Source organism: Chlorocebus sabaeus, chromosome 7 (genome assembly GCF_047675955.1).
Source record: "Chlorocebus sabaeus isolate Y175 chromosome 7, mChlSab1.0.hap1, whole genome shotgun sequence".
NCBI lineage: Eukaryota > Metazoa > Chordata > Mammalia > Primates > Cercopithecidae > Chlorocebus > Chlorocebus sabaeus.
In genome coordinates, this window is record NC_132910.1 from 64,065,327 (window position 1) to 64,090,807 (window position 25,481).

The 25,481-nt window shown below is 38.8% G+C and overlaps 2 protein-coding genes across 13 annotated transcripts in view; one reads left to right on the forward strand and one right to left on the reverse strand.

The window, feature by feature from the left end:
* ZGRF1 (zinc finger GRF-type containing 1) overlaps positions 1–2,444 on the reverse strand; it is an 83,925-nt gene extending 81,481 nt beyond the window's left edge. For 6 of the 7 annotated variants that reach the window (XM_007999579.3, XM_037991090.2, XM_037991088.2 and 3 more), the window contains exon 1: positions 2,328–2,444. The gene's annotated coding sequence lies outside the window, so the exon portion shown is untranslated. Of the gene's footprint in view, positions 1–2,120 lie in introns of all 7 variants that reach the window. The other variant, XM_007999578.3, reaches the window with a different exon arrangement.
* A 106-nt stretch (positions 2,445–2,550) lies between these two features.
* Positions 2,551–25,150, forward strand: LARP7 (La ribonucleoprotein 7, transcriptional regulator). Of its 6 annotated transcripts, none has more exons than XM_007999573.3 (13): positions 2,551–2,716; positions 12,158–12,361; positions 13,817–13,917; positions 14,035–14,118; positions 14,251–14,415; positions 14,496–14,589; positions 14,658–15,008; positions 15,101–15,245; positions 16,972–17,123; positions 17,895–18,013; positions 20,511–20,670; positions 21,531–21,622; positions 24,810–25,150. In XM_007999573.3, the coding sequence occupies exons 2-13, from the start codon at positions 12,160–12,162 to the stop codon at positions 24,888–24,890; spliced, it is 1,746 nt and encodes a 581-aa protein (XP_007997764.2). In that variant the 5' UTR covers positions 2,551–2,716; positions 12,158–12,159; the 3' UTR covers positions 24,891–25,150. The 6 variants fall into 6 exon arrangements, with proteins under 6 accessions (XP_007997764.2, XP_007997766.2, XP_072873652.1 ...); XM_007999575.3 differs by having other exon boundaries at positions 2,587–2,716; positions 12,158–12,189; XM_073017551.1 differs by having other exon boundaries at positions 2,591–2,716; positions 12,158–12,258.
* Positions 25,151–25,481: the final 331 nt, after the last annotated feature.

A 25,481-nucleotide genomic window follows, 5' to 3' on the forward strand; every position in this document is an offset into this window, starting at 1 on the left:
CAGCTACTTGGGAGGCTGAGGCAGGAGAATCACTTGAACCCGGGAGGTGGAGGCTGCAGTGAGCCAAGATCATGCCACTGCACTCCACCCTGGGCGACAAGAGCAAAGATCTGTCTCAAAAAATAATAATAATAAATGGGAGGGGGCAGTGAAGTGCAAGAAAGTGAGTGGCATCTTCCCTCGACTAATCAAGGTCATCTGGAGAAAGGATAGGTAAGGGGTATGCAAATGAGATATGCATACTTGCTTCATGACACAGGTCACAGGACAGAAACCAAAACATACAGAAGGACTGCCTTTCAGAAATATAACACCTGGCCAGGCATGGTGGCTCACGCCTGTAATCCCAGCACTTTGGGAGGCCCTGGCAGGTGGATCACGACATCAGGAGCTCGAGACCAGCCTGGCCAACATGGTGAAACCCCGTCTCTACTAAAAATACAAAAATTAGCTGGGCATGGTGGCATGCGCCTGTAGTCTCAACTACTCAGGAGGCTGAGGCAGGAGAATTGCTTGAACCCGAGAGGCGGAGGTTGCTGTGAGCAGAGATCGCTCCACTGCACTCCAGCCTGGGTGACAGAGTGAGACTCCATCTCAAAAAAAAAAAAAAAAAAGAAATATAACTCTCACATCTTATCTCCCTCCCCTCCAGCGCACATAAACTGCTGATGCCTAATAATGCCAAGAAGATAAAAGAGAGATCCAGAAAACCACTCCTGGGCTGGATATGCTGTGTACATAGATGAGAATACATGGTACAGACACAGTGCTGGGCATGTGGCAGTCATTAATATCAGATCTGTTTAAAAGCTACCATGTATTCAGTGCTACCATATGCTAGAGACTGTTAAATGCTTTATTTGGAGGTTTCGCTTTTGTTTGCTTTTTAACTTTTCTTTTTCTTTGATAGAGACAGGGTTTCTCTCTGTCACCTAGGCTGGAGTGCAGTGTTGCAATCATAGCTCACTGCAGCCTCAAAGCAATCCTGGGCTCAAGCAATCCTCCCAGCCTCCCAAAGTGCCATATTATAAACTACATTATATACATTATATGATGTTAATTATATACATTATAATTATTATGTAATTATATAACATATAAATATATTACTGTTGTATAATATAAAATTAATTATTGTGTGTAATCATATATATTATATAACTATTTATTGATTACATACTATGTATCAAGCAGGAATTGGACGAGACACTTTACATATAGTATTTATCAGTCTCATAATCCTGAAGAATAAGTATTATCACAATTTACAGATTAGGAACCCAATATTTACTAATTTAGGATTACTCATATGCTATTTCGCAATTGCAAGATAAATTCTCTATTATTTTCCTAAATTGAGATATTACTTCTGGAAATGTATAGTTTAAAAAGAACTTGGAAGATGGAAACTCTTAAAGGATGGTTAAATTCGATTACAGGAGAAAACCTCAAAAAAAAGCTAACTGGAGCTTTTAAAATCTACAAGAGCTCTAATACTTCTTCAGTGAAAGTCAACACCCTTTCTTATCTTAGCATTAATCAGAAAAAATTATTTAAGATAACAGCATCATATATTTAAGTGAGATGCAAAGATAAAGAGTTTTTTCCAAGTGTTCATCTGTCCACGTCTACCAGCCAATTCACCTGCTGACCGACTTCTAACAGGTGAAAGATTAATCTCCAAAGAAGTTTTTAAAGATCCCAGATGTTCTGTGATAATTATATACATACATACATATACAGATATACGTACATACACACACATATATATACCTTGTGCTACGATATGTACAGACACAATATATATACATAAAACTCGGTGTTCTCAGTAAAGTATGAGCCATTTTTCATTTAATTACAAGATGTTTTTCCTTTTGTTTTTAGACAAGGAGGATTTTTTGAACCTAACCCTGAACCTCTAAATAGTTCAGATAACAAAGTTTTGGAATCACGAATTCAACATTAAGAAACCATCCAGTCCAAATAAACAAAGGAAACCCACATATCATTTGCCAAGATTCTAATAACCATAATCCTGTGTCACCAAATGACAATGGAGACTTGATCCTTTATCAGTCTTAAATACGAACAGCAAAGTCCCCTCTGGTCCTCATACGTACTCCAAATTGCAAAGCAGGGCCTGGGAAAAGCGGTGAAGAGGCAACCCTTATTACAAGCAGTCCGAGTAGCTGTTACTGCGACCACCCTAATCCTGGTTCCAAACAGCATCCTTCCCGGTTCTCTTCTTACGGAGCAGAGTCTTTCGTCCCTTCGCCCCAAATCGCTCAAGCCATTCCTAGGAAAGCCCGAGAAACACTTCACCTCACCTGTCAAAATTGCAGAAAATCTACTTTCGAATTTTTCCCGCGAAAGAATGTGACGTCATAAACGCGGGACCTCACCAGATGAGGACCCAAAACTTGGCCCGCCCACCTCCGCCCAAGCCAAAAACCGCCGCTTTCAAACCGCCAATCAAATTCTTCCTTGGCTTCGAGTCTCTCAGCCGGCCGCGCTCTCCGATGCCCCGCCCTCCCGGAACCACCTCGCCTGTGACGTAGGTGGCGTGCGCACTGCCTCGGGCCCGTCTTTCTCGACCGGGACCGGCGAACGTTGTCGCTCATCCTATGACGCGAAAGTAACCAAGACTATCAGGATCGGGAGACGGAAAGGGCTGAAGGCCGCAGTACTTGACCCTGTATTTTGGGAGTTGAACGGAGTAAGTTACAAGCGGCGTATAGGGTCGCACAGCTTGGGCGACGTCTGATTAACTCTCCGTCCTTTTTCTTGCGGTCCACTCTATCATCTGTCGTCCTTACCCCGCCTCCCGCCTGCACACCCATCAGTTCCTTGACCTAGTTATCTATGCGCACGCGCAAAAGTCTTCCGGCAGCACTTGTAGTTCTCGTTTTCAGAGAGTAGGGGCGCATAGGGGCCCAGCATGGGGAGGTTTGGGGCGCGCCCTGCCTATGACGTTGTCCTTGTGGAAGTACGGGTGCCGAGAGAAGCAGTAGTCAGTAAAGACAGTGCAGTATTTCGCAGATTGGAGCTGACTTGTGGCTGCCAGAGGATAGTGAACGTGAGGATTTATATTCTAAAATTATCATCTTCTTTTGCAGGACTCTGCCATCGTCCTCAAAGAGTTAAAAATCTAGTTATGGAAGGGAACTAACATGTGCTAGATACGGTGTGCAGAGTGCGTTAGCAAAAAAAATTAAGCGAAAACAAATGAGGAGGCAGTTAATTAGAGGACACAGGGTGGTGGAACATCTCAAAGAGTAAGATGCCATTTAACCTGGGCCTTGAAAATTTAGTAAGGAAATTTAGACGAGAAGATTCAGACAAAGCAGAAGACACAGGCCACTACGTGTTGAGGGACTTGAATTGTAAGCAGTGACTAGAACAATGATTCTTAACCTGTTGTGAAACGCTTTTGAAAACTTAATAAAAGTTATGGATTAGCTTCTCAGGAAAACGTGTATGTACCTATTAAAACATTTTGTGAGGCCGGGCACCGTGGCTCACGCCTGTAATCCCAGCACTTTGGGAGGCCGACACGGGCGGATCACTTGAGGTCAGGAGTTCGAGACCAGCCTGGCCAATATGACAAAACCCCGTCTCTACTGAAAACAAAAAAACTAGCGGGGAGTGGTGGTGCACGCCTATAGTCCCTTAAGAGGCCGGGTTGGGAGAATCTTGAACTCGGGAAGCGGAGATTACAGTGAGCCGGGATCGCGCCACTGCACTCCAGCCTGGGCGACAGAGAGAGGCTCCGTCTCCAAACAAACATTTCGCATATAATTTCCTCAGGAAAAATTACGAAATACTTTAAATAGCAAACACACACAAATGACTTGGTGTCTTGTCTAACTCAAGTCTTCCAGCTTATCTGTCTTTCGTGATCTTTTTTTTTTTTTGAGACGGAGTCTCGCGCTGTGGCCCAGGCTGGAGTGCAGTGGCCGGATCTCAGCTCACTGCAAGCTCTACCTCCCGGGTTTGCGCCATTCTCCTGCCTCAGCCTCCCGAGTAGCTGGGACTACAGGCGCCCGCCACCTCGCCTGGCTATTTTTTTGTATTTTTTAGTAGAGACGGCGTTTCACCGTGTTAGCCAGGATGGTCTTTGAACTATTTTTCAACCATGTAACCCGCTACAACAACATGGAAATGAGTTTATCCAGTAAAGATGCAATTAATTATTATTCTGAGCAGTATTTATTAATATTTATTTCAACGTTCCTGATTGCCTATGTACCTGCATTTTTTTTTTTTTTTTTGAGACGGAGTCTGGCTCTGTCGCCCAGGCTGGAGTGTAGTGGCCGGATCTCAGCTCACTGCAAGCTCCGCCTCCCGGGTTTACGCCATTCTCCTGCCTCAGCCTTCCGAGTAGCTGGGACTACAGGCGCCTGCCACCTCGCCTGGTTAGTTTTTTGTATTTTTTAGTAGAGACGGGGTTTCACCGTGTTAACCGGGATGGTCTTGATCTCCTGACCTTGTGATCCGCCCCTGGCCTCCCAACGTGCTGGGATTACAGGCTTGAGCCACCGCGCCCGGCCGTACCTGCTTTTTAAATTCTTCTTTGAACTGGTTTTTAACACTTAAGTGATTCCTTTATTTACAGTCAAGCACCGCATACCGACAGACCGCATGTATGACAGTGGTCCCATAAGATTATAGGTGTATAGTAGGCGATACTACCTAGGTTTGTAGGTGAGTACATCATACAATAACTACATACCCTACGATGTACTTACTCACCTGAATATGCATTTCTCAGAATGTGTCCTTGTCATTAAGCAACCCATGACTGTGCTTAAATCTTTACCATGTATTCCATTTTATATTTGTACAAGAGTCTTAATTTTACCTTATCTTTAAAATGTATTATTTACAATTTAATGGAGCCCACAAGAATTCTTGTCCAGACAAAGTTGCATGGACTTCAGATTAAGAATTCCTGAGTCAGAACATAGAGTCCATGGTGATAAATTGCAGGAAATTCTACCAAAAGGTAGACAATGTGGGATCAAACATACTTGGGATAACTTACTTAGCTAGCTTGGACCAAGTCACATAACTTTTTTGAGTTTTTATATTAAGAAGATGGAAGAAACTGCTACCTAGTGGGATTGTGAGGATTTACAAAAATGTATATAAAGTTACTGGTATTATTACCCAGTAGCTTTTATTCTGCATTTAAAACAACTTAAATGTTACTTTTTTTTTTTTTTTGGAGTCTTGCTCTGTTGCCCAGGTTGTAGTGCAGTGGCACGATCTTGGCTCACTGCAAGCTCCGCCTCCCGGGTTCACACCATTCTCCTGCCTCAGCCTCCCGAGTAACTGGGACTACAGGCGCCTGCCACCACGCCTGGCTAATTTGTTTTGGTTTTTTATTTATTTATTTATTTATTTATTTATTGTATTTTTAGTAGAGATGAGATCTCACCTTGTTAGCCAGAATGGTCCCGATCTCCTGACCTTGTGATCCACCGCCTCAGCCTCCCAAAGTGCTGGATTACAAACGGGAGCCACCGCGCCCGGCCAAATGTTACTTTTTTTTTTTTCTTTTTAAACAATGTTTTCTTAAACTGCATATTATGTTATGGGAAGGTGCTAAGGAATTTCTAATGTTGCAAGTTTTGACAGAAGCATCACAAAACCAGGTCTGTATTTTAGATGGGTTATACATAGGCTTCTGCTGAGAATGGATGACCTACAGAACAGTTTATAAACTATTGGCATATTCTAGTGACAGTTGTAGCAGTAGTTGTAGAAAACACTGGATGGAGATGAGAGCCATTTCAAAAGTCAAACTGATAGGATTTAACAAGAGTTTGGATAGAATAATGGTTACTTGTGTTCTATATCTTAGCAATTTGAAGTGCTTTATTTACATTATTTTGGCTAATGCTAACAACCTTATAATGTGAGTATGATTTTTATCCATATTTTATAGACCACAGAGAGATGGGGTAACTTCCTCAAAATCCACACAGCTAATAAGTAGCTTGATTGGTTAACTTGGTGGAATATGGCATCCTTAAATAAGTTGAGGATGGTAGAAAGAACAGGTCTGGATAAGAAAGACAGTGAGTTTGATTTGGAATGTGTGGAGTGACAATACACATACCTGTTATCACAGGACATTGAGAATTATGGACTTTGAGGATCAAGACTAACGAAAGTATTGTAACTTCCTGATTCTCTACAGTCAATGTATAAAGAAGCTAAATTATACCATATCTTATGTTCCTTGCTATTTAATCTAAATCAAAGGTAAATCATTCTGTGCTTAAATACTTCAAGCCACAAAAATAATCCTTAGGAAAAAGAATGAAGGAGGGTCTTTGGGCTGAGAGATGAGAATGATAAGGAAAGTCTGATTTCTGGAAAAATTGTGGCTTTCCGCGCCTATACATTTCTGTCTACTTTTCCTTAGGGCTTTGACAAGGAAATGAATTGGAGAGCAGGTAGTCTGCCCTTTATAACTTAGTTTTTTCAAGAGAGAAAATTAGCAGTAGAACCTGCTGTAGTGATAATCATAGCCTACATTGTGTGTGTGTGTTTGTTTGTTTTTGAGATGGAGACTGATTCTGTCTGCCAGACTGGAGTGCAGTGGTACGATCTCGCATCACTGCAACCTCTGCCTCCTGGGTTCAAGCCATTGTCCTGCCTCAGCCTCCCAGGATACAGGCATGGGCCACCCAGATAATTTTGTTATTTTTAGTAGAGACTTTGTTTCATTTTGTTGGCCAGGCTGGTCTTGAACTCCTGACCTCAAGTGATCCACCTGGCTCAGCCTCCCAAAGTGCTGGGATTATAGGCATGAATCACTGCACCTGGCCTATTTGTATTTTATTTACATTCCACAACCTTACAAAGAATTTGAAATGCTTAACATTTTACAGGTTCTTTTAAATCTGTTTGTTTATTCAGCAAATACTTAGGTACTGATGAAGTTAAAGTTCCTGCCTTCATAGTGTCTACATTCTGGTGGGATAGATAGACAATAAAATTTCAGGCCGGGCATGGTAGCTCACACCTGTAATCTCAGCACTTTGAGAGGCCCAGATGGGCAGATCACTTGAGGTCAGGAGTTCGAGACCAGCCTAGCCAAAATGAGGAAACCCCATCTCTACTAAAAACAAAAATTAGCCAGGTGTGGTGGCAGCTGCCTGTAATCCCAGCTACTTGGGAGGCTGAGGCAGGACAATCACTTGAACCTGTGAGGCGGAGGTTGTAGTGAGCCAAGATCGTGCCACTACAGTCCAGCCTGGACAACAGAGACTCCATCTCAAAAAATAAAAAATAAAAAATAAAGTAAAGTAATAATTCCAGGTAGTGACAAAAGGATACAAGGATAAAAAATAGTGACTGAGGTGGTGGACAGAGTTAAGGTCAGCAGGGAGAGAATATTTTAGATTGAGTGGAAAGAGTAAGTCTCTCTAAGAAGTGATGTTTGCAGAGACCTAAGTGTACAAGGTAGTAATCCATACAGATATGGTAGGGAAGGTCAAGGGAGCAGCAAGGGCAAAGGCCCTGAAGTGGGAAAGGTCTTAGCATGTTTAACTTCATCTATCATAATTCTTGCCAACAGGCTCAGTCCAAACATAACCATCTTTTGGTTCTTTAAATCTGGCCTGGGGATCTCTCTAACTTCATCTATCATAATTCTTGCCAACAGGCTCAGTCCAAACATAACCATCTTTTGGTTCTTTAGAGAGATCCCCAGGCCAGATTATATAGGGTCTAGTCAATCATAGTTAGGTTTTTGGACTTTATTTTGAGTATGATAAGAAACCTTTGAGCTGGGTGCGGTAGCTCACACCTGTAATCCCAGCACTTTGGGAGGCGGAGGCAGGTGGATCACTTGAGATCAGGAGTTCGAGACTAGCCTGGCCAACATAGTGAAACCCCATCTCTACAAAAATTAGCCGGGTGTCATGGCGCAAGCCTGTAATCCCAGCTACTTGGGGCAGGAGAATCACTTGAACCCAGGAGGCGGAGGTTGCAGTGAGCCGAGATTGTGCCACTCCACTCCAGCCTGGGTAACAGAGCGAGACTCTGTCTCCAGAAGAAAAAAAAAAAAAATAGAAACCTGGCCGGGCACAGTGGCTCATGCCTGTAACCTCAGCACTTCAGGAGGCCGAGGCGGGCAGATCACCTGAGGTCAGGAGTTTGAGACCAGCCTGGCCAACATGATGAAACCCTGCCTCTACTAAAAATACAAAAAAAAAAAAAACCGGGCATGGTGGCACATGCCTGTAGTCCCAGCTACTTGGGAGGTTGAGGCAGGAGAATTGCTTGAACCCCGGAGGCAGAGATTGCATTGAACCGAGATCGCGCCACTGCACTCCAGCCTGGTTGACGGAGTGAGACTCCATCTCAAAAAAAAAAAAAAAAAGAAACCTTTGGAGGAGTTTGTGTAAGGAATTGGCATGATCTGATTTACATATTTAAATGATAAATTCTACCTGGAGAATTGATTCTAAGGGAAGAAGATTAGAAGCAAGCAGACTAGTAATAAAGTTCTTGTAGTTGTTCAGACAACAGTAGTAGCTTGGACCAGGTGCTTATGATGGAGGAAATGATAATTATTCATATTTGGAATATATTTTAAAGTTAGAGCTAACAGAAATACTGATGAATTGACCATGAGGTGTAAGGAAAAGGGAAATTAAGAATGATTTTAGGCCGGGCATGGTGGCTCATGCCTGTAATCCCAGCAGTTTGGGAGGCCAAGACAGGTGGATCACTTGAGATCAGGAGTTCAAGACTAGCCTGACCAACATGGTGAAACCTCGTCTCTACTCAAAATGCAAAATAAGCCGGGCATGGTGGTGCATGCCTGTAGTCCCAGCTGCTTGGGAGGCTGAGGCAGGAGAATCACTTGAACCCAGGAAGTGGAGGTTGCATGAGCCAAGATGGTGCCTCTGCACTCCAGCCTGGGTGACAGAGTGAGTTTGAGACTCCGTCTCAAAAAAAAAAAAAAAAAAAAAGAATGATTTTAAGAGTTTTGCCTTTTCAGCAATTTTGTAATTGGTGTTTCTGAGATAGGGAAAATTGGTGGGAGGGGGTTCTTAGCATTTGAGAGTCCTATTTTGAGATATCCTTTAGATAAACTAGTGGAGGTGTGAGGTGGACAGTTGAATATTGGAATGGGGAGCTAATGAGAGAAGATAGATTTGTAAAGCCTCAGCATAAAGCCAATGAGCTTAAAGCCAGGTTCCTCAGAAACAATGACTGTGTAAATGAGAAGGAAGCCCAGGACTGACTCCAATTTAGGCATCATGTAAAGGTGTAGGGCACAGTAGAAGAGATAGGGTAAAAGGAAATTGAGAAACTGAGATTGCAAAAGGAAATTGAAAAGGAGGAAACCAGTTTGGAAGCTATATGAAGAAAATATTTTCAAGAAGGGAGTTACCAACTGCATTTGCTGCTGAGAGGTCACGTAGACAGTGGAGCACATTCAGGAACTTGTTTGTAGTTTCTCTAGAATGGTGAGGAGGAAAGCCTGACCAGATGGGTTGAAGTAAAGAGCATGAGGTGAAGAACATGGTTGTGCGGTACTCGATGACACCTCACTGTTTTAACCTGTAGTTGTGTTTTATGTCTTAAGCTAGCATCACCTAAATATGTCATTACTTGTATAATTTCAAAATTGGTATTTGATTGATCTACTGAAGCCTAAAACGACAAAACGTTCTTCTGTTGAGTTTGATGAGAATGCATGTTTAGTTGGAGATTTGAGGTAAAATGCATTAAGGGCTTTGTACCCTCTTCCTAGATACCACTTTGAAACACATTTTCTATTTCTGTTGCTATCAGCAGCATCACTTTAGCAGTTAGAGATTCTAACCAGCAGTCAGACTCAAGAGATGCAAATACTGTTTACCAAAGAAAGATACAAGGCAAAAGATAGAGTAGATGCCGCTTTTTCATCCCACCAGAGGCCACTAAGCCATTTACTTTTTTCTCCCATTACCCACAGCAGGCATGTATGCCTTCCCTAGAAAAGGACCATGGTGTATTTAGGGCACTTTAACACATAAAAGCTTTAACCCCTTTTGCCTATCGATCTGTTGTTCTGGTCATACAAGCATAAGGCCTCCATGCCATCTAATAGCTGCTCCAAACCAGGTGCAACATGGGAAACAGATAACACTCCCCATTAGTCTCTCCAATTTCCAAGAAGACTGTATTATGGGAGACTGAGGTTATTCTCAAGCAGCCTGTATTATCCCAGGCCTGATATTAATCCTTTGCTCATATAACCACTACTGATTCAATTCATTCAACAACACATTTTTAAGTGACTATGTGGCAGGGACTGACAATATATCAGTAAACAAAACAGACAAAAATCTCTGATTTCATTGATCTTACCTTCTAGGAAGGATAAACAATAAAGAAATAAATTGCATAGTAGTGATAGTAATCTTAGAACATGATAAATGCTACGAACAGAAATAAGGCAGGGGAGTTACTGTGTATGTATCCAGAAATTTGCATTATTAAATATGGTTGTGGGAGGAGACCTCACTAAGGTGACATTTAAATAAACACTTGAAGTAGGAGAGCAAGCTGTGTTATCTCTGGGGATATGTGTCTCAGAACAGGTTTAAAAACCCCTGTTAGACATTGCTGGGTGAGCTTCAGGAAGTGCAAGAAGGACTGTATGGCTGGAGCTGACAGAGCAAAGGGGAAGAGATGTTGAAAGGAACTTGAGAAAGGAGGGGGTTAGAAATTGCTGCCCCAGAAATAAACACTGGGATGAGAAGGCCACTTGAAAAGGCTGATTTATGGCTGAGTGTGGTGGCTCACACCTATAATCCCAGCACTTTGGGAGGCTGAGGCTGGGAAATCACCTGAGGTCAGGGGTTCAAGACCAGCCTGGTCAACATGGTGAAACCCTGTCTCTACTAAAAATACAAAAATTAGCTGGGTGTGGTGGCAGTGGCGCCTGTATTCCCAGCTACTCGGGAGGCTGAGGCAGGGAGAATTGCTTGAACCCAGGAGGTAGAGGTTGCAGTAAGCTGAGATAACGCCGTTGCATTCCAGCCTGGACAACAGAGCAAGACTGCCTCAAAGAAAAGAGAAGAGGCTTATTTCTACAGCTTACCAGTTGAATTCTGCCCCTAGAAAGCAGAAATTAACGTTTTAAAAATCAAAATTGCCAGACACGGCCACTCCCGCCTGTAATCCTAGCACTTTGGGAGGCAGAGGCGGGTGGATCACTAGGTCAGTAGTTCAAGACCAACCTGGCCAACATGGTGAAACCGCGTCTCTACTACAAATACAAAAATTAGCCGGGCATGGTGGCGTGTGCCTGTAGTCCCAGCTACTCGGGAGGCCGAGGCAGGAGAATTGCTTGAACCTGGGAGGTGGAGGTTGCAGTCAGCCGAAATCGCGCCACTGCACTCCAGCCTGTGCAACAAGAAGGAAACTGTCTCAAAAAAAAAGCCAATAAAACTTCTCTGGGGCAGGGGGTGGTGGGCGGGGCGCGGTGGGCGGGTAGATTGTTGCAATGGAGAGTGTGCAGGTCCCTTAATCTTACACTTTTCACTTACTGCCTTAAAAGTGCAATTAGTGAGATAAAGGTGTAATTGTTGTATTATTCTAGGATAATCTGGCCCTGCATTTTAAAAGGTACAGGCCAGGCGCGGTGGCTCACGTCTGTAATCCCAGCACTTTGGGAGGCCGAGACGGGCGGATCACAAGGTCAGGAGATCGAGACCACAGTGAAACCCCATCTCTACTAAAAATACAAAAAAAAAAAAAAAAAAAAATTAGCCGGGCGCGGTGGCGGGCGCCTGTAGTCCCAGCTACTCAGGAGGCTGAGGCAGGAGAATGGCATGAACCCGGGAGGCGGAGATTGCAGTGAGCCGAGATCGCGCCACTGCACTCTAGCCTGGGGGACAGAGCAAGACTCCTTCAAAATAAAATAAAATAAAATAAAATAATAAAATAAAATAAAATAAAATCCTAACATCGGAGGTAAATTATTTTTTTAATTTACTTTATTAAATATAAATTTTCTGTTTGTCTTCTCACAGCCAAATGTGAGTCCATTATTCTCTCAGACAAAGGCTAATCTAAATATTTAACTATATTAGCTATTGTGGTTATTTAAATATTTACCTCTTTTTCTTATATTTCACAGGAATGGAAACTGAAAGTGGAAATCAAAAAAAGGTAATGGAAGAAGAAAGCACTGAAAAGAAAAAAGAAGTTGAAAAAAAGAAACGGTCACGAGTTAAACAGGTGCTTGCAGATATTGCTAAGCAAGTGGACTTCTGGTTTGGGGATGCAAATCTTCACAAGGATAGATTTCTTCGAGAACAGATAGAAAAATCTAGAGATGGATGTAAGTTTGCTTCAGTAAAGGAACCAACTTTTAGATGTGGTTGCCTTTAAATTTATTTATAAAATAATATATCTATATATTTTTTTTTGAGATGGAGTCTTGCTGTGTTGCCCAGACTGAAGTGCAGTGGCATGATCTCAGCTCACTGCAACCTCTGCCTCCTGGGTTCAAGTGATTCTCCTGCCTCAGACTCCCGAGTAGGTGGGGCTACAGGCACGCACCACCATGCCCGGCTGATTTTTGTATTTTTAGTAGAGATGGGATTTTACTATGTTGGCCAGGCTGGTCTCAAACTCCTGACCTCGTGGTCTGCCCACCTCGGCCTCCCAAAATGCTGGGATTACAGGTGTGAGCCACTGCACCCAGCCTAAAATAGTATATTCTATAATGTATGTATTCGTTTCTGCAAGTATGTTCCTTGTCATCTGTTTTAATTTTTATTTAGTGAATGACAGTCTTCTAAATATTTAGACTGTTGGTAAGAGTTTAGGCTATATTAAATAAGCAGTTTCATATCAAAGCTTATAAGTATTTTGGGATTTAATTGCTTCAATAACCATTTATCATGCGTAACTCGAGATGAGAGTGCTATACTTTAGTTCATACAAGAAGGCATTTCACCTAGCTCAATGTTATTTTTTGTTTCACATTTTTTGAGGCAGGGTCTATCTTTTTTCCCTAGGCAAGAAATGCACTGGCTCCATGTCTGCTCACTCCAACTTCTGCCCCTGCCTCCACCCCCTAGCCCCACCCAAGCTGTCCTCCAACATCAGCCTCCCCAGTAGCTGAAAACACAGGCAAGCATCATCAGGCCTGCTTTTTCTTTTTCTGGCATTTTTAGTAGATATGGGGTCCCACCATGTTGCTGGTCTCGAACTCCTGAGCTCAAGAGATCTACCTTCGCCTCTAAATTGCTGAGATAAGAGGCATTGAGCCACTGTCCCCAATTGATAAATTTCAAATGACCAACCATGTGCTTGTTTCTAATAGGATGGGATCCAGACATCCTCTTTGAATGTCTGGATATTGCTAAGCAGTAAAATCTCAATCTGCAATTACATACACTAAAATGTGACATTTTAGGTATGCCAAATACGCAATACCATTTAGACCCTCACACAACAATACTGTTAATGGACAAAGTCTCTGTCTCCCAGGCTGGAGTGCAGTGTGATCTCAGCTCACTGCAACCTCTGCCTCCTGGGTTCAAACGATTCTCCTGCCTCAGCCTCCAGAGTAGCTGGCATTACAGGCATGTGCCACTACACCCAGCCTAATTTTTTGCCAGGCTGATCTTGAACTCCCCCGTCCACCCGCCTTGGCCTCCCAAAGTACTAAGATTACAGGCATGAGCCACCAAGCCCGGCCTGAGGGGCAGGTTAAATTGTACCAGATTGAATTAATCCTGCTGATAGTGTACACTAACACAATTATTAACTTTTTCATTTTCATTAGATGTTGATATATCACTACTTGTGTCTTTTAACAAAATGAAAAAATTGACTACTGATGGGAAGTTAATTGCCAGAGCATTAAGAAGTTCAGCTGTCGTAGAGGTAAGAATTAAGAATGACTGCCGTTACTGTATAATTATAGTTTATAAATAATATTAATGTAATGATCATTATATTACTATATTATAGTTTTATTAATGTAATAATACTCTTTTAAAGCTTGATTTGGAAGGCACCAGAATCAGGAGGAAAAAACCTCTAGGGGAAAGACCAAAAGATGAGGATGAGCGCACAGTGTATGTGGTAAGCTTAAGAGCCCGGGTCCCCAGTCAGAAACTGGCACAGAAACAATGTAATCAAGTTAAAAATTTATTGACATTCTGAAAATATAAGCATTGCGAAAAACTATTTAATATTGCTTTTAATTTATCACAGGAGTTACTTCCCAAAAATGTTAATCACAGCTGGATTGAAAGAGTCTTTGGGAAATGTGGCAATGTTGTTTATATAAGTATACCACATTATAAGTCTACTGGAGATCCAAAGGGATTTGCGTTTGTGGAATTTGAAACAAAAGAACAAGCAGCAAAGGCAATTGAGGTAGGTCCAGATCCTAGAAAAAAAAAATGTATAGATATAACAAGTATTAAAATAGTAAAACTTCTTTTCAAACATTTCAGTTTCTTAACAACCCACCAGAAGAAGCACCAAGAAAACCTGGCATATTTCCTAAAACAGTGAAAAATAAGCCCATTCCAGCCTTAAGAGTTGTGGGTGAGTATTTTTCAATATTTAAGTAGATGTAATTGAAGTAAGATGAACTAATGATGGCACTTTTACAGAAGAGAAGAAAAAGAAAAAGAAGAAGAAGGGCCGAATGAAAAAGGAAGACAATGTCCAAGCCAAAGAGGAAAATATGGACACAAGCAACACCAGCATCAGTAAAATGAAAAGATCCAGGCCCACATCTGAGGGCTCTGACATTGAGTCTACTGAACCCCAAAAGCAATCCTCAAAAAAAAAGAAAAAGCGGGACAGAGTTGAAGCATCGAGCTTACCTGAAGTCAGAACAGGCAAGAGGAAGAGAAGCAGCTCTGAAGATGCAGAGTCCCTGGGTCCCCGATCAAAAGTAAAGAAAATTATTCAGAAAGACATCATTAAGGAACCTTCAGAAGCTTCCAAGGAAAATAGAGGTAAACTGCAAGGTTTTATTTAGATAAATTAAGCTTCTGTTTCACCCTTTTCACAGCCGCAAGTCTTAACTGGCTTTTTTATTTATTTCAAGATATAGAAATCTCTACTGAAGAGGAGAAGGATACTGGAGATCTAAAAGACAACTCTCTCTTAAAAACAAAAAGGAAACATAAGAAAAAACATAAAGAGAGACATAAAATGGGAGAAGAAGTTATACCATTAAGAGTACTATCAAAGTAAGTCTGTGGTTTAAATCCTGTCATTGGCTTAACAATCCATCACCATTGCTAAAGTGCAATTCCAATTTGTGTTCAACAGAGTTGCATATTAGCAACAGTAGTGGCCTGTAGCAAAGAACTGCACACAATGTGGGCGCGTTAACGCAATCGCTGATTAAGTAGGAACCACCACACTCAAACATGGAAGCACTTATTTTTGTCATACCACAGCAAGTGCCTCCATGTTAAAGTAGAGAGGGCACCTTAACAGACTTAAAAATACAAAATAAAGCTTAAATAAACGAGAATAAAATCCTTTTCTAAAAACCTTATAAAAATGTAAAAGGAAGACTTACCATCACCAAAACATGGAAGCACTTACTTCTTTAGTTTCAAAGCAAGTACATCCACGTTTAAGTGGTGGGAAGCCCAGTCTTGGACAAACTTAGAATCCTTTAACCTGTAACAAGCTTAGTAAGCTTGAAACACAGTAACAAAAAAAATTAACAAAAGGTGTGCTGGCTTGGAGACACCTCCACTGAAACATGGAAGCACTTACTTTTGTTTCACACAGCAGGTACCCCCATGTTAAAGCAAAGGGGATCCCCAACCTCTTAAGGAGAGTGAAGTTAGCATGTTCTGTTTTGGAGAAGTAAGTTGGATTCACTCCTACTAAAACATGGAAGCACTTACTTATTTTAAAGTCACAGAAAGCACTTCCATGTTAAAGTTGAAGGGAGCCCACCAACATACAACTTCTTTGGACTTGAGAGTAGTTAAAGCTGAGGAGAAAGAAAACAAAATGGCATACCTTTTGAAGAAAAATATTTCCTTACCTTCCTGAATTAGTTCCCAAAGATTCCTGTCCTCCTCCAGAAGGGTAAAAGGCAGGGACTTCAGCCACTTCTATTTATACTATTCTTAACTCCTGAATTCCTTTTGCCTTTTTATCTCAGAGAATCATTACAAGGGCCTTTTGTTATTTTAATGTATCAGCTCTTGGGGAATGTATGATCCTGGGTGGGTCTGGATCCTTTTTTTTTTTTTTTTTTGAAGTATACAGATGTCAATGTTAACAGCTAAAACCATTACCACAAGATATCTTCCTCTTTAAAAAAAAAAAAAAGGAAAATCTATCTGCTTGTTTGATGGCATAGATTAGGGTAACAATGAGTGCTCCCACTAAGCCAAGAGAGGCATTGTGTTTCTATCTGGAGGAACTCTAGCTGTTTGAAGAAACATCTACATGTTAAATGTATGTAAATAAATAGATTGCTTCCATGGGGTGTTTTGTTCTACTTAGAAATTCTTTTTGATTCAAGTAAATACTAAGGAATGTTATCTCTCAAATTGGAAGCAGTTTAACAAATCTTTAATCTCGTGCTTTTCCCACAGAGATGACTGATTTAGTAAATGTTACTAGTTAAGGAATCGATGCTAAAATTTTACTTTTATAAATTAAAATACTTCAGACACACTCAAAAATGTAATTGGCCATCTTAAAACATTTAATCTGAATATTGGGGGAAGAGGAACTCCCTTAGCTTATTTGCTAAATGTCTTTAGAACCCAGGAAATATTTTGAATATGTGTTTAAAGAAACAAGAAAGTTGGGTGGAGGAGTTACTCCAAGTCATTGTGAATGTATATATTTAGATATTCCCATATTTACTTTTCATTTTATTTTTATATTTTTTTTTATATTTAGTCGTCTGTTATCACTATTTCATTTCTTTCCTTGCAGGAGCGAATGGATGGATTTGAAAAAAGAGTATTTAGCGCTACAAAAAGCTAGCATGGCTTCTTTAAAAAAAACAATATCCCAAATAAAATCAGAGTCAGAAATGGAAACAGACGGTGGAGTACCTCAAAAGACTGGAATGAAAAATGAAAAAAGTAAAGATCACTGATAGTTTTGACTTATAATGTACTTATATATGAAAATACTATCTCTGAGTTGTTACAAGATAAACTTTAATTTTAAAAAACTTGATTATTCTGTGTCATTATTAGAACAATTCTTGATTTGTTAAGTTATCCAGATATGTTATTTACTCTTGATATAGGAACATTTAAAAGGCTCATTTAAAACAATTTTTTAAATAACTTGAGTTTTCTCTACAGTTTTCATTTAAGCACATGAGTGCAGTTTGTAGACTGAACAAGTTTGTAGCAATGAAGATTGTAGTTTCTCACCTGTAATTTCATTCTGTAGTATGAACCACAAACAGGAATAAGTTAAAGCAAAATTCTTATGAATCCAAAATTAGGATACATTTTAAATTATCATTTCTTGTAAAAATAAATGATGTTCACGTTGGAATAATAATGTATTTAAAACAGTATCCTATAATTTTTTTTTAACTTTATTGAGTTAAAATTTGCTGTTCCTTTGTGCAGGGAGAAGGGGCAAACTTAAAGACTTTACCAGTGCTCTTCTAGCAGTAACAGTTTGCATGTAGAATAATAAAACTTTCTGGATTTTATTTCATGGTATTTTGAAATAAGCAGTATGACATATAAAATAAACTTTGTTTATGTTAAAATTAAATACGTTTTAAATTATTTAAATCTGCCTCAGGAATTATTCTAAGATAGTCCTTCCAAGTATTAAATTGTTAAGTGTAAGAGATTTAGTGCTGGTCTTTTTCCTCTTCTAATCAACAGCCAACAGTGAAGAGTGTCCCACCCAGGAGAAAGTTAATGCAACAGGACCACAGTTCGTGAGTGGAGTGATTGTGAAGATCATTAGCACAGAGCCTCTACCTGGCAGGAAACAAGTCCGGGTAATGATTTTGAGCCCCTAGGGTATTTGTTCCTTTCTTCTCTTAACTTCCCTGTGTGATAATGTTTTGAATATGGAAGATAAAACAAATCAAATTAGAATTTGTATCTCTATGGTAAACTACCTGTACAGGTTTAATTCCATGGTAACTCTTAGGTTTAATTTTGAAGCAAAAACTAGAGACTGAAATTCCTCACTGAGTTCATTTTATAGTAAGCACAGTTTAAACATCCTTCTTTATAGGAAAATTTTTTTAATAGGAAAACTTTTGCTTATTTTTATTGGCACGGATTTTTTTTTTTTGTATTACCTATGTGCTGATTATCTTTAAAATTGTAATTATAGAAAAGTGTAAAATATTTTTGAAGACCTATAGAAATCTTTCACACATGTGCCAAAAAACCCATAGTTCTATATAATTTACGCTACAAATTGCTGTACACACAGGTTTATAATCTTTTTTTCGTTTTGTACAGTCTATCTTCTATAGCCTTTTATACTACACTGGTAGCAATACTTCTTTCTGTTAGGGAAAGTATATACTTTTATGTGAGAGTACCGTATCTTATTTACCCTTACCCTGCCTGTGACCCATTTAAGTCAATCCTTTTCTTTTTAAAAAGTGTGAAATGCTCTGTAACATACCACATATTTTAAGTATTTTCTTATACTGACATTTATCATCACTTAGTATATTGTTTTGGTTTTACATAGACTCATCAGTCACAGGTTTTAACTTGAATATCATTGAGGTGGTTGTTTATCTGTAAGCACTCCTTATCTGAAATGCTGTCCTACAATCCTATAGCTGTCACTAAGAAACAAATTTTGATTCTCTTTCCAATACTGGTGAAGGATTTGGCCAAATCCAAATTGCTATTACCAGCTTGCATTTCAGGAGACAGCTGAAAATTGAGGGATGTAAATACTGCTCTGGTTAATCAGATTGCAAAACATTTAATAAAAAAAATTACTCAGTTATTTGTAATCACTCATTAAATAACTTTTATTATTTAAATGGTAACTATATCAATTACAAATTCATCATTTATGATCATCAAAATCATAAAATCAATCCCTGCATTAATCCAGTTAGTAGTTACTTACATTTTGCTGAAACAAAAACTGAGCTGTGATGGTGGTTACAGCTGTCTGTGACTTGCCCATGTGATTACTAGGCTAATTTGTCCTTCTATGGGTTTTAAATTCTGAGGGTTTTAAATCAAGAGATTAGCCTGACATTATAATGGATATTTAGTAAATATCTTTTGAGTTGTAGTAATTGAATATGCTCAGAAGTCAGTTATAAACCTCATTACTAGTACTGAATACATTGAAATTTCAACAATACTGAATTTTTTACTTGCTTTATATCCAAATTTGGTACTAATTAATTAGATAAAGAAGTGGGAAGGACTAGCAAGTATATGTCTCTGCAGTTCTTTTTTTTTTTTAATTTGGCAAACAGTTACTAAATGCCTGTTTTGTGCTAGTTTGCTGAGTGTTGGGTTGAGTTAAGATCTAGTCCCTGGCTTCTAGAAATTCATAGATTTTATTATATATTTTTTATTGTTAACTGATAAACTTGTCTTATTCTATGATGAAATTATACTCCCAGGTATTGCTCAATTCTTTCCATAAATCAAACATCTAAAAATTCAACATTTGAACATAATCTAAATTAGTTGTATCCTGAAAATGTAGGTTAAAACTAAAGTGAGGCAAGATAAGAAAGATTTTTTTTCCCCCATTTAGGAATCTCCAGTTATTTCTTTAGCTTTGTGAATGGAAGTTGATGAATTAGGAATTAGTGTAACATTCCTGCATAAATGCATTGTATACTCTGTAAAACCTGCTGTGAGGGAAAAAAAAAAGTTGATTAAGAATGCAGGAATCTGGTTAATTTGCCCTCACAGCAGGCAGTGTAGGTAAAACTTTTCCTTGCTGGGTGACCACAACTTGTTCAGAAGAGGTTGCTTAGGTATTTTTTTTCAGAAAGTAAGAGCTCTTAAACAATTTGGAAACCTAGTATCTTAGGTTCAGTAAAACTGTTTTTCATGAGTTGTTATTAAAAGTTGAGTGATTTGTACACATATTTTAAAGTCATAGTGATTTTCTGCAGGTGAGTAAAAACGAACCTCCCTTAATCCTTTTTTTTTTTTTTTTTTTTTTTAATTTTATTCCTTATACTAACTACTACCAGATGTGAACCCTTCCTGATTTGGGGATTGTTGTCCTTATAGAATATTCCCATTCTAGTTCATATTTTAAGGATGTGATTTCAAGAAAATAAAGGAAAATAAATTGTTAGAGTTGATATTATTCAAATCTATTTTTAAGAACATGCTTTACAAGAAATGTTTGATAAAGGATATTTGCTCCTCATTAGTCTGCAAAATGCTTTATTTACATAATATATTTTGGCATAACCATTGGAATAGTTTTATAATTATTGTGAAACATTTTAAATTTTGTCTTTCTACTTAATTCTAATGCAGGATACTTTGGCAGCAATCTCAGAAGTTCTTTATGTTGATTTGCTAGAAGGGGATACAGAATGCCATGCTAGATTTAAAACTCCTGAGGATGCTCAAGCTGTAATAAATGCATATACAGAAATTAGCAAGAAACACTGCTGGAAACTCGAGATCCTTTCTGGTAAAACTTCATAGAAGTTTTTTTTTTTTGTAACCATCCTTATTGTGGGTAACATTTTCTGAGTTTGGCTAATGAAACTAGGTTTGTTTTTTGTTTGTTTTTTGTTTTTTGTTTTTTGTTTTTTTTTGGTCTCACTCTGTCTCTCAGGCTGGAAGCAGTGGTGTGATCTCAACGCAACCTCCACCTCCCAGGTTCAAGTGATTCTCCTGCCTCAGCCTCCTGAGTACTTGGGATTACAGGCATGTGTTTCCACGCCTGGCTAATTTTTATATTTTTATTTTATTTTTTGAGACAGAGTTTCGCTCTTGTTGCCCAGGCTGGAGTGCAATGGTACAATCTCAGCTCAGTGCAACCTCTGCCTCCCGGCTTCAAGTGATTCTCCTGCCTCAGCCTCCCAGGTTAGCTGGGATTACAGGCATGTGCCACCTTGCCCAGCTAATTTTATGTTTTTAGTAGAGACGGCGTTTCTCCATGTTGGTCAGCCTGGTCTTGTCTTGAACTCCCGACCTCAGGTGGTCTGCATGCCTTGGCCCCCTGAAGTGCTGGGATTTCAGGCATGAGCCACTGCACCAGGCAATTTTTAGTAGAGACGGGGTTTTGCTATGTTGGCCAGGCTGTTGTCGAACTCCTGACCTCTGGTGATCCTGCCTCCTCGTCCTCCCAGAGTGCTGGGATTAGAGGTTTGAGCCACCGCACCTAGCGAAACTAATAATTTTATTTCTATTCTGTAATATGTATAAAGTGGCATTAAATATAATCAAAAACTGTTCTAGTTCTGTTATTGAGAATGTAATGCCTTGAATATGGTTTTTCAGATGTGTTCTTCTTTTCATCCATCAGAGTTTTTGTTTGTTTTTAAGGTGATCACGAACAAAGGTATTGGCAGAAGATTTTGGTTGATCGACAGGCAAAACTTAATCAGCCTCGGGAAAAGAAAAGAGGCACTGAAAAGGTAATTGATTCATTTTTGTTTTTTTAGACTAAACTTTCTTTGAACATTTAATGCCAAAGTCAGTATAGGTAGTCATAAAATGATCTTAGCTTTGCTATTACCTAACAAAGATTTACTGAGTATACTATGTTTTAGGTTGGGAGGAAAAAGTCATTTCTCTAGATTTCAAAATGTGTGAAATTATTTTTCTCACAAGGATACATAATTGTAATTTAGAGTTTTTCTTTTTAACTAGTGATACTTTAACAATCTTGATTTCTGGCTGCTATGTCTTGTAGTTTGGTGGCAAATGATTATAGAAAGATTATCGTAATGGTAAAACCACAACATATTTAGAGTGTAGTTTCTAAAGATAGGAAGCTCCACAGATAAGATGGAGAGACTTTATGCATAGTGTTTCCTATAGCAACGATAAGCTTTATTCCTCTTTCTCTAAGATAGTCAGTAGGTAATACAAACAAGCTTAAATAATTTAAAGCAAGCCCCAGCCAGGTGGGTGGATCACAAGGTCAGGAGATTGAGACCACAGTGAAACCCGGTCTCCACTAAAAATACAAAAAATTATCTGGACACGGTGGCGGGCGCCTGTAGTCCCAGCTGCTGGGGAGGCTGAGGCAGGAGAATGGCATGAACCCGGGAGGCGGAGCTTGCAGTGAGCCGACATCGTGCCACTGCACTCCAGCCTGGGCGACAGAGCAAGACTCCGTCTCAAAAAAAAAAAAAAAAAGCAAGCCCCTCTTTCAGTAATTTTATTTTTCTGTCACTCAAAATGATATTATAAAAGTGTAAGAAAAAAGAAAAAGATGAACTTCCTTTTTTGTTAGGTGAGCACTTTAAAAGTCCTATTTCCTGTAATCTAAGCTTGTTGATTTGGGGTCATATTTATTTTAAAAAAAAAAAAAAATTTTTTTTTTAAGTTAAAAGGCAAGTATTTTTCATCAACCTTCTTCCATTGCCCAGAATTTATTGTGATTTGTGGGGAGGTGTCTTACTGGTCTTTGTGAATTTTGTTTCCTTGAAAGGAGACTGAACTTGCTGTGGTGGGGAAGCCTCCTCTGCTTCCCAAGGATTCTTTCAGGGATACGAGGTGTTAATTTCAAAGCCTGTTTGAGATTATTCAAATGTTAAAATCACTAATTCAGAACTGGTAACTGAAGTGAAGTCACTTTGTTAAATAATACCCTTCTAATTGCTGTGAAATTTCATTTAGATTTTATATATTTGTTAAACTAGGAATAAATCATTTATTTTTCATTTTAAAAATTTAGAGCTCATCTTTGACTAGGAAATTTCTTCAATTGAGTTGGAACACAACTCAGTTATGATGTCAGGATTGTTGTTAACACAGTTTGTTAAGTAGCTATGGAAGTAGCAAGTTGACTCTTGTGAAATGAAATGGAGGTTACCACACAAAGTAAGTGCTGTGCAAAGCTTGTTGGAAAAAAGGAGTAGACCATAATTAGTTTAGCCAACTTGTTTGCTAGTTAATTCAACTAATGTTTTTTGAGTGCCTTGTGTTAGGCACCATTCTTGTAACCTCGGGTAAAGCCATGAATCACAAAGTCCTCTACTTTCATGAAGCGAACAGATAAACCATATAGTTTAGGTGATGACCAGTGCTAGACAGAAAAATAAAACAAAGTGTATTGCAGGAGAGCGTTATATCAGCTGAGGTTGTCTGGAAAGCTGTCTGCAAAGGTGATGTTACAGCCAAGACCCGTAGGGAAGTGAGCGAGTAAGCCCCAGTAAAGTTTAGAAGTATCGCTTTTCAGGCAGAAGCAAAGAAAATGCACAGACCATAAGGGAAGACTGTCAGGGACTAGAAGACCAGTGTAGTTGGAGTACTAGGAGCATCTTAGTAATTAATGGTAATTGCTTAGAAAAAAACTAGTAGAACATCAGTGAATCTGCCAGAAGGTTACATAAATACCTTACTGGCATGACAGCCCAATGAAAATACTACAATAGTATTGTATTTGGCCCATAATTGAGTAAAAGTAAAAAAATTATGGCTCTTAATATTCACATTATGGGGCCGGGCGCAGTGGCTCATGCCTGTAATCCCAGCACTTTGGGAGGCTGAGGCGGGTGGATCACTTGAGGTCAGGAGTTGGAGACCAGCCTGGCCAACATGTTGAAACCCTGTCTCTACTAAAAATACAAAAATTAGCCAGGTGGCACACACATGTAATCCCAGCTACTTGGGAGGCCAAGGCAAGAGAATTACTTGAACTTAGGAGGCGGTGGTTGCAGTGAGCCAAGATGATGCCACTGCACTCCAGCGTGGGCAACAGAGCGAGGCTCCGTCTCAAAAAAACTAAACGAAAATAATATGTTAAACACAAGTAAATAAAATTAGTGATGTCTCACGAAAGATCAGGAAGATGAAAGAAAAGTCTGCCAAAAGGGATGTCTCCTAGTCATTTTGCTAGCCTAAATCTTTGTAGTATGCCCTATTATTTTGAGCAAATTGGTAAAAATAGATAACAGCTACTAGAGGCATAATGAAGCTTATTTCTCTTTGGCTTTTAAAACATTTGAATTATTTTCTGTATAAATTACTGATACTCAGCAGGTAAAGGCAGAATTTATAAAATTTGTGAACAGCAACATGGGTATGATAGAGTTCTAAACATCTTTGGATTTTAATTCACCTCAATGATGAATAATAGGTTTTTAGTTTATTCTAAAAGTGAATTCCTTCCAATGGCCATTATGGTACCAAACACTTTAAAGCTATTTAAATGAATACCCATTAGAATCTGTATTTTTAAGAGGAAAAGATTTGCATTTACTCCAAAGTTTAATATTTTAACTTTTTTTTAATCAAGGAGGCTTTTGGAATATTTTAGACATTTTAAACAGTCTTCTTCTTTATTCTGTGTAATTTCATTTGCCTTCCTTAAATATATTCAACAGTTTATGTTAGGGTATAAGAAATAGGAAATAGTCAATAGCCTTAATAACAGATTTGATTTGTAATTGATTTGACCTGAGCATAATTATCTCATTTGTCATCTTCTTGCTGTTTTTAAAAAATTTTCATTCAAGCTGATAGCTGTGAACTTTTTTCTAGTCGTAGTTTTGTGTGTGTGTGTATGTGGTTTTTTTTGGTGTTTTTTTGTTTTTCGTTTTTTGTTTTTTTTAGTATCCAATGCACTCTAATTTCTGATTTATTTCTCTTTAGTTAATCACCAAAGCCGAAAAGATTAGACTGGCAAAGACTCAACAAGCAAGTAAACACATAAGATTTTCTGAATATGATTGAAAAAAAAAAAACAGTTCACCTCTTAATACTTCACAAGATACTTGAGCTGTTCTTGGGATATTCACTTTTATTATGGTAGCACTGCATAATGAATATGTTTTTAATTAAAAGAAATATCTTTGTTCCTCAATTTGTAAATAAGACACTTTTTCTAGAGACAAATACGATGTATACCACAATTTTTTCTTAAAACATTTTGTTGAAATTATCTCAGATGTCGATGTCAGGTGATTTAGTAAATAAATGTGTTTTGAACATTATTTGGAAATGTGTTGATTTTGTTTTTATATTGTAAAACCAAAACATAATTGCAAAAATAACACTACATGAATATATATAAAATTTAGAGAAATGTTTAATACTGAACTCTCACTGTACTTAGTAGTTTATAACTTGCAATACCTTCAATACCTTTTCATGTTGATTTATACAGACATGTTTAATATTTCGTTCTATTCATTCCACTTGGCCTATCTGAGCTTCCATTGAATAATAGACCATAGGGATTGGTTCTAATTAAAATGTTAAATTTTAAAAGAATTGAGTTTATTTTTCATAAATCAAGTTAAATGTTTTATTTTGGTTCGACAA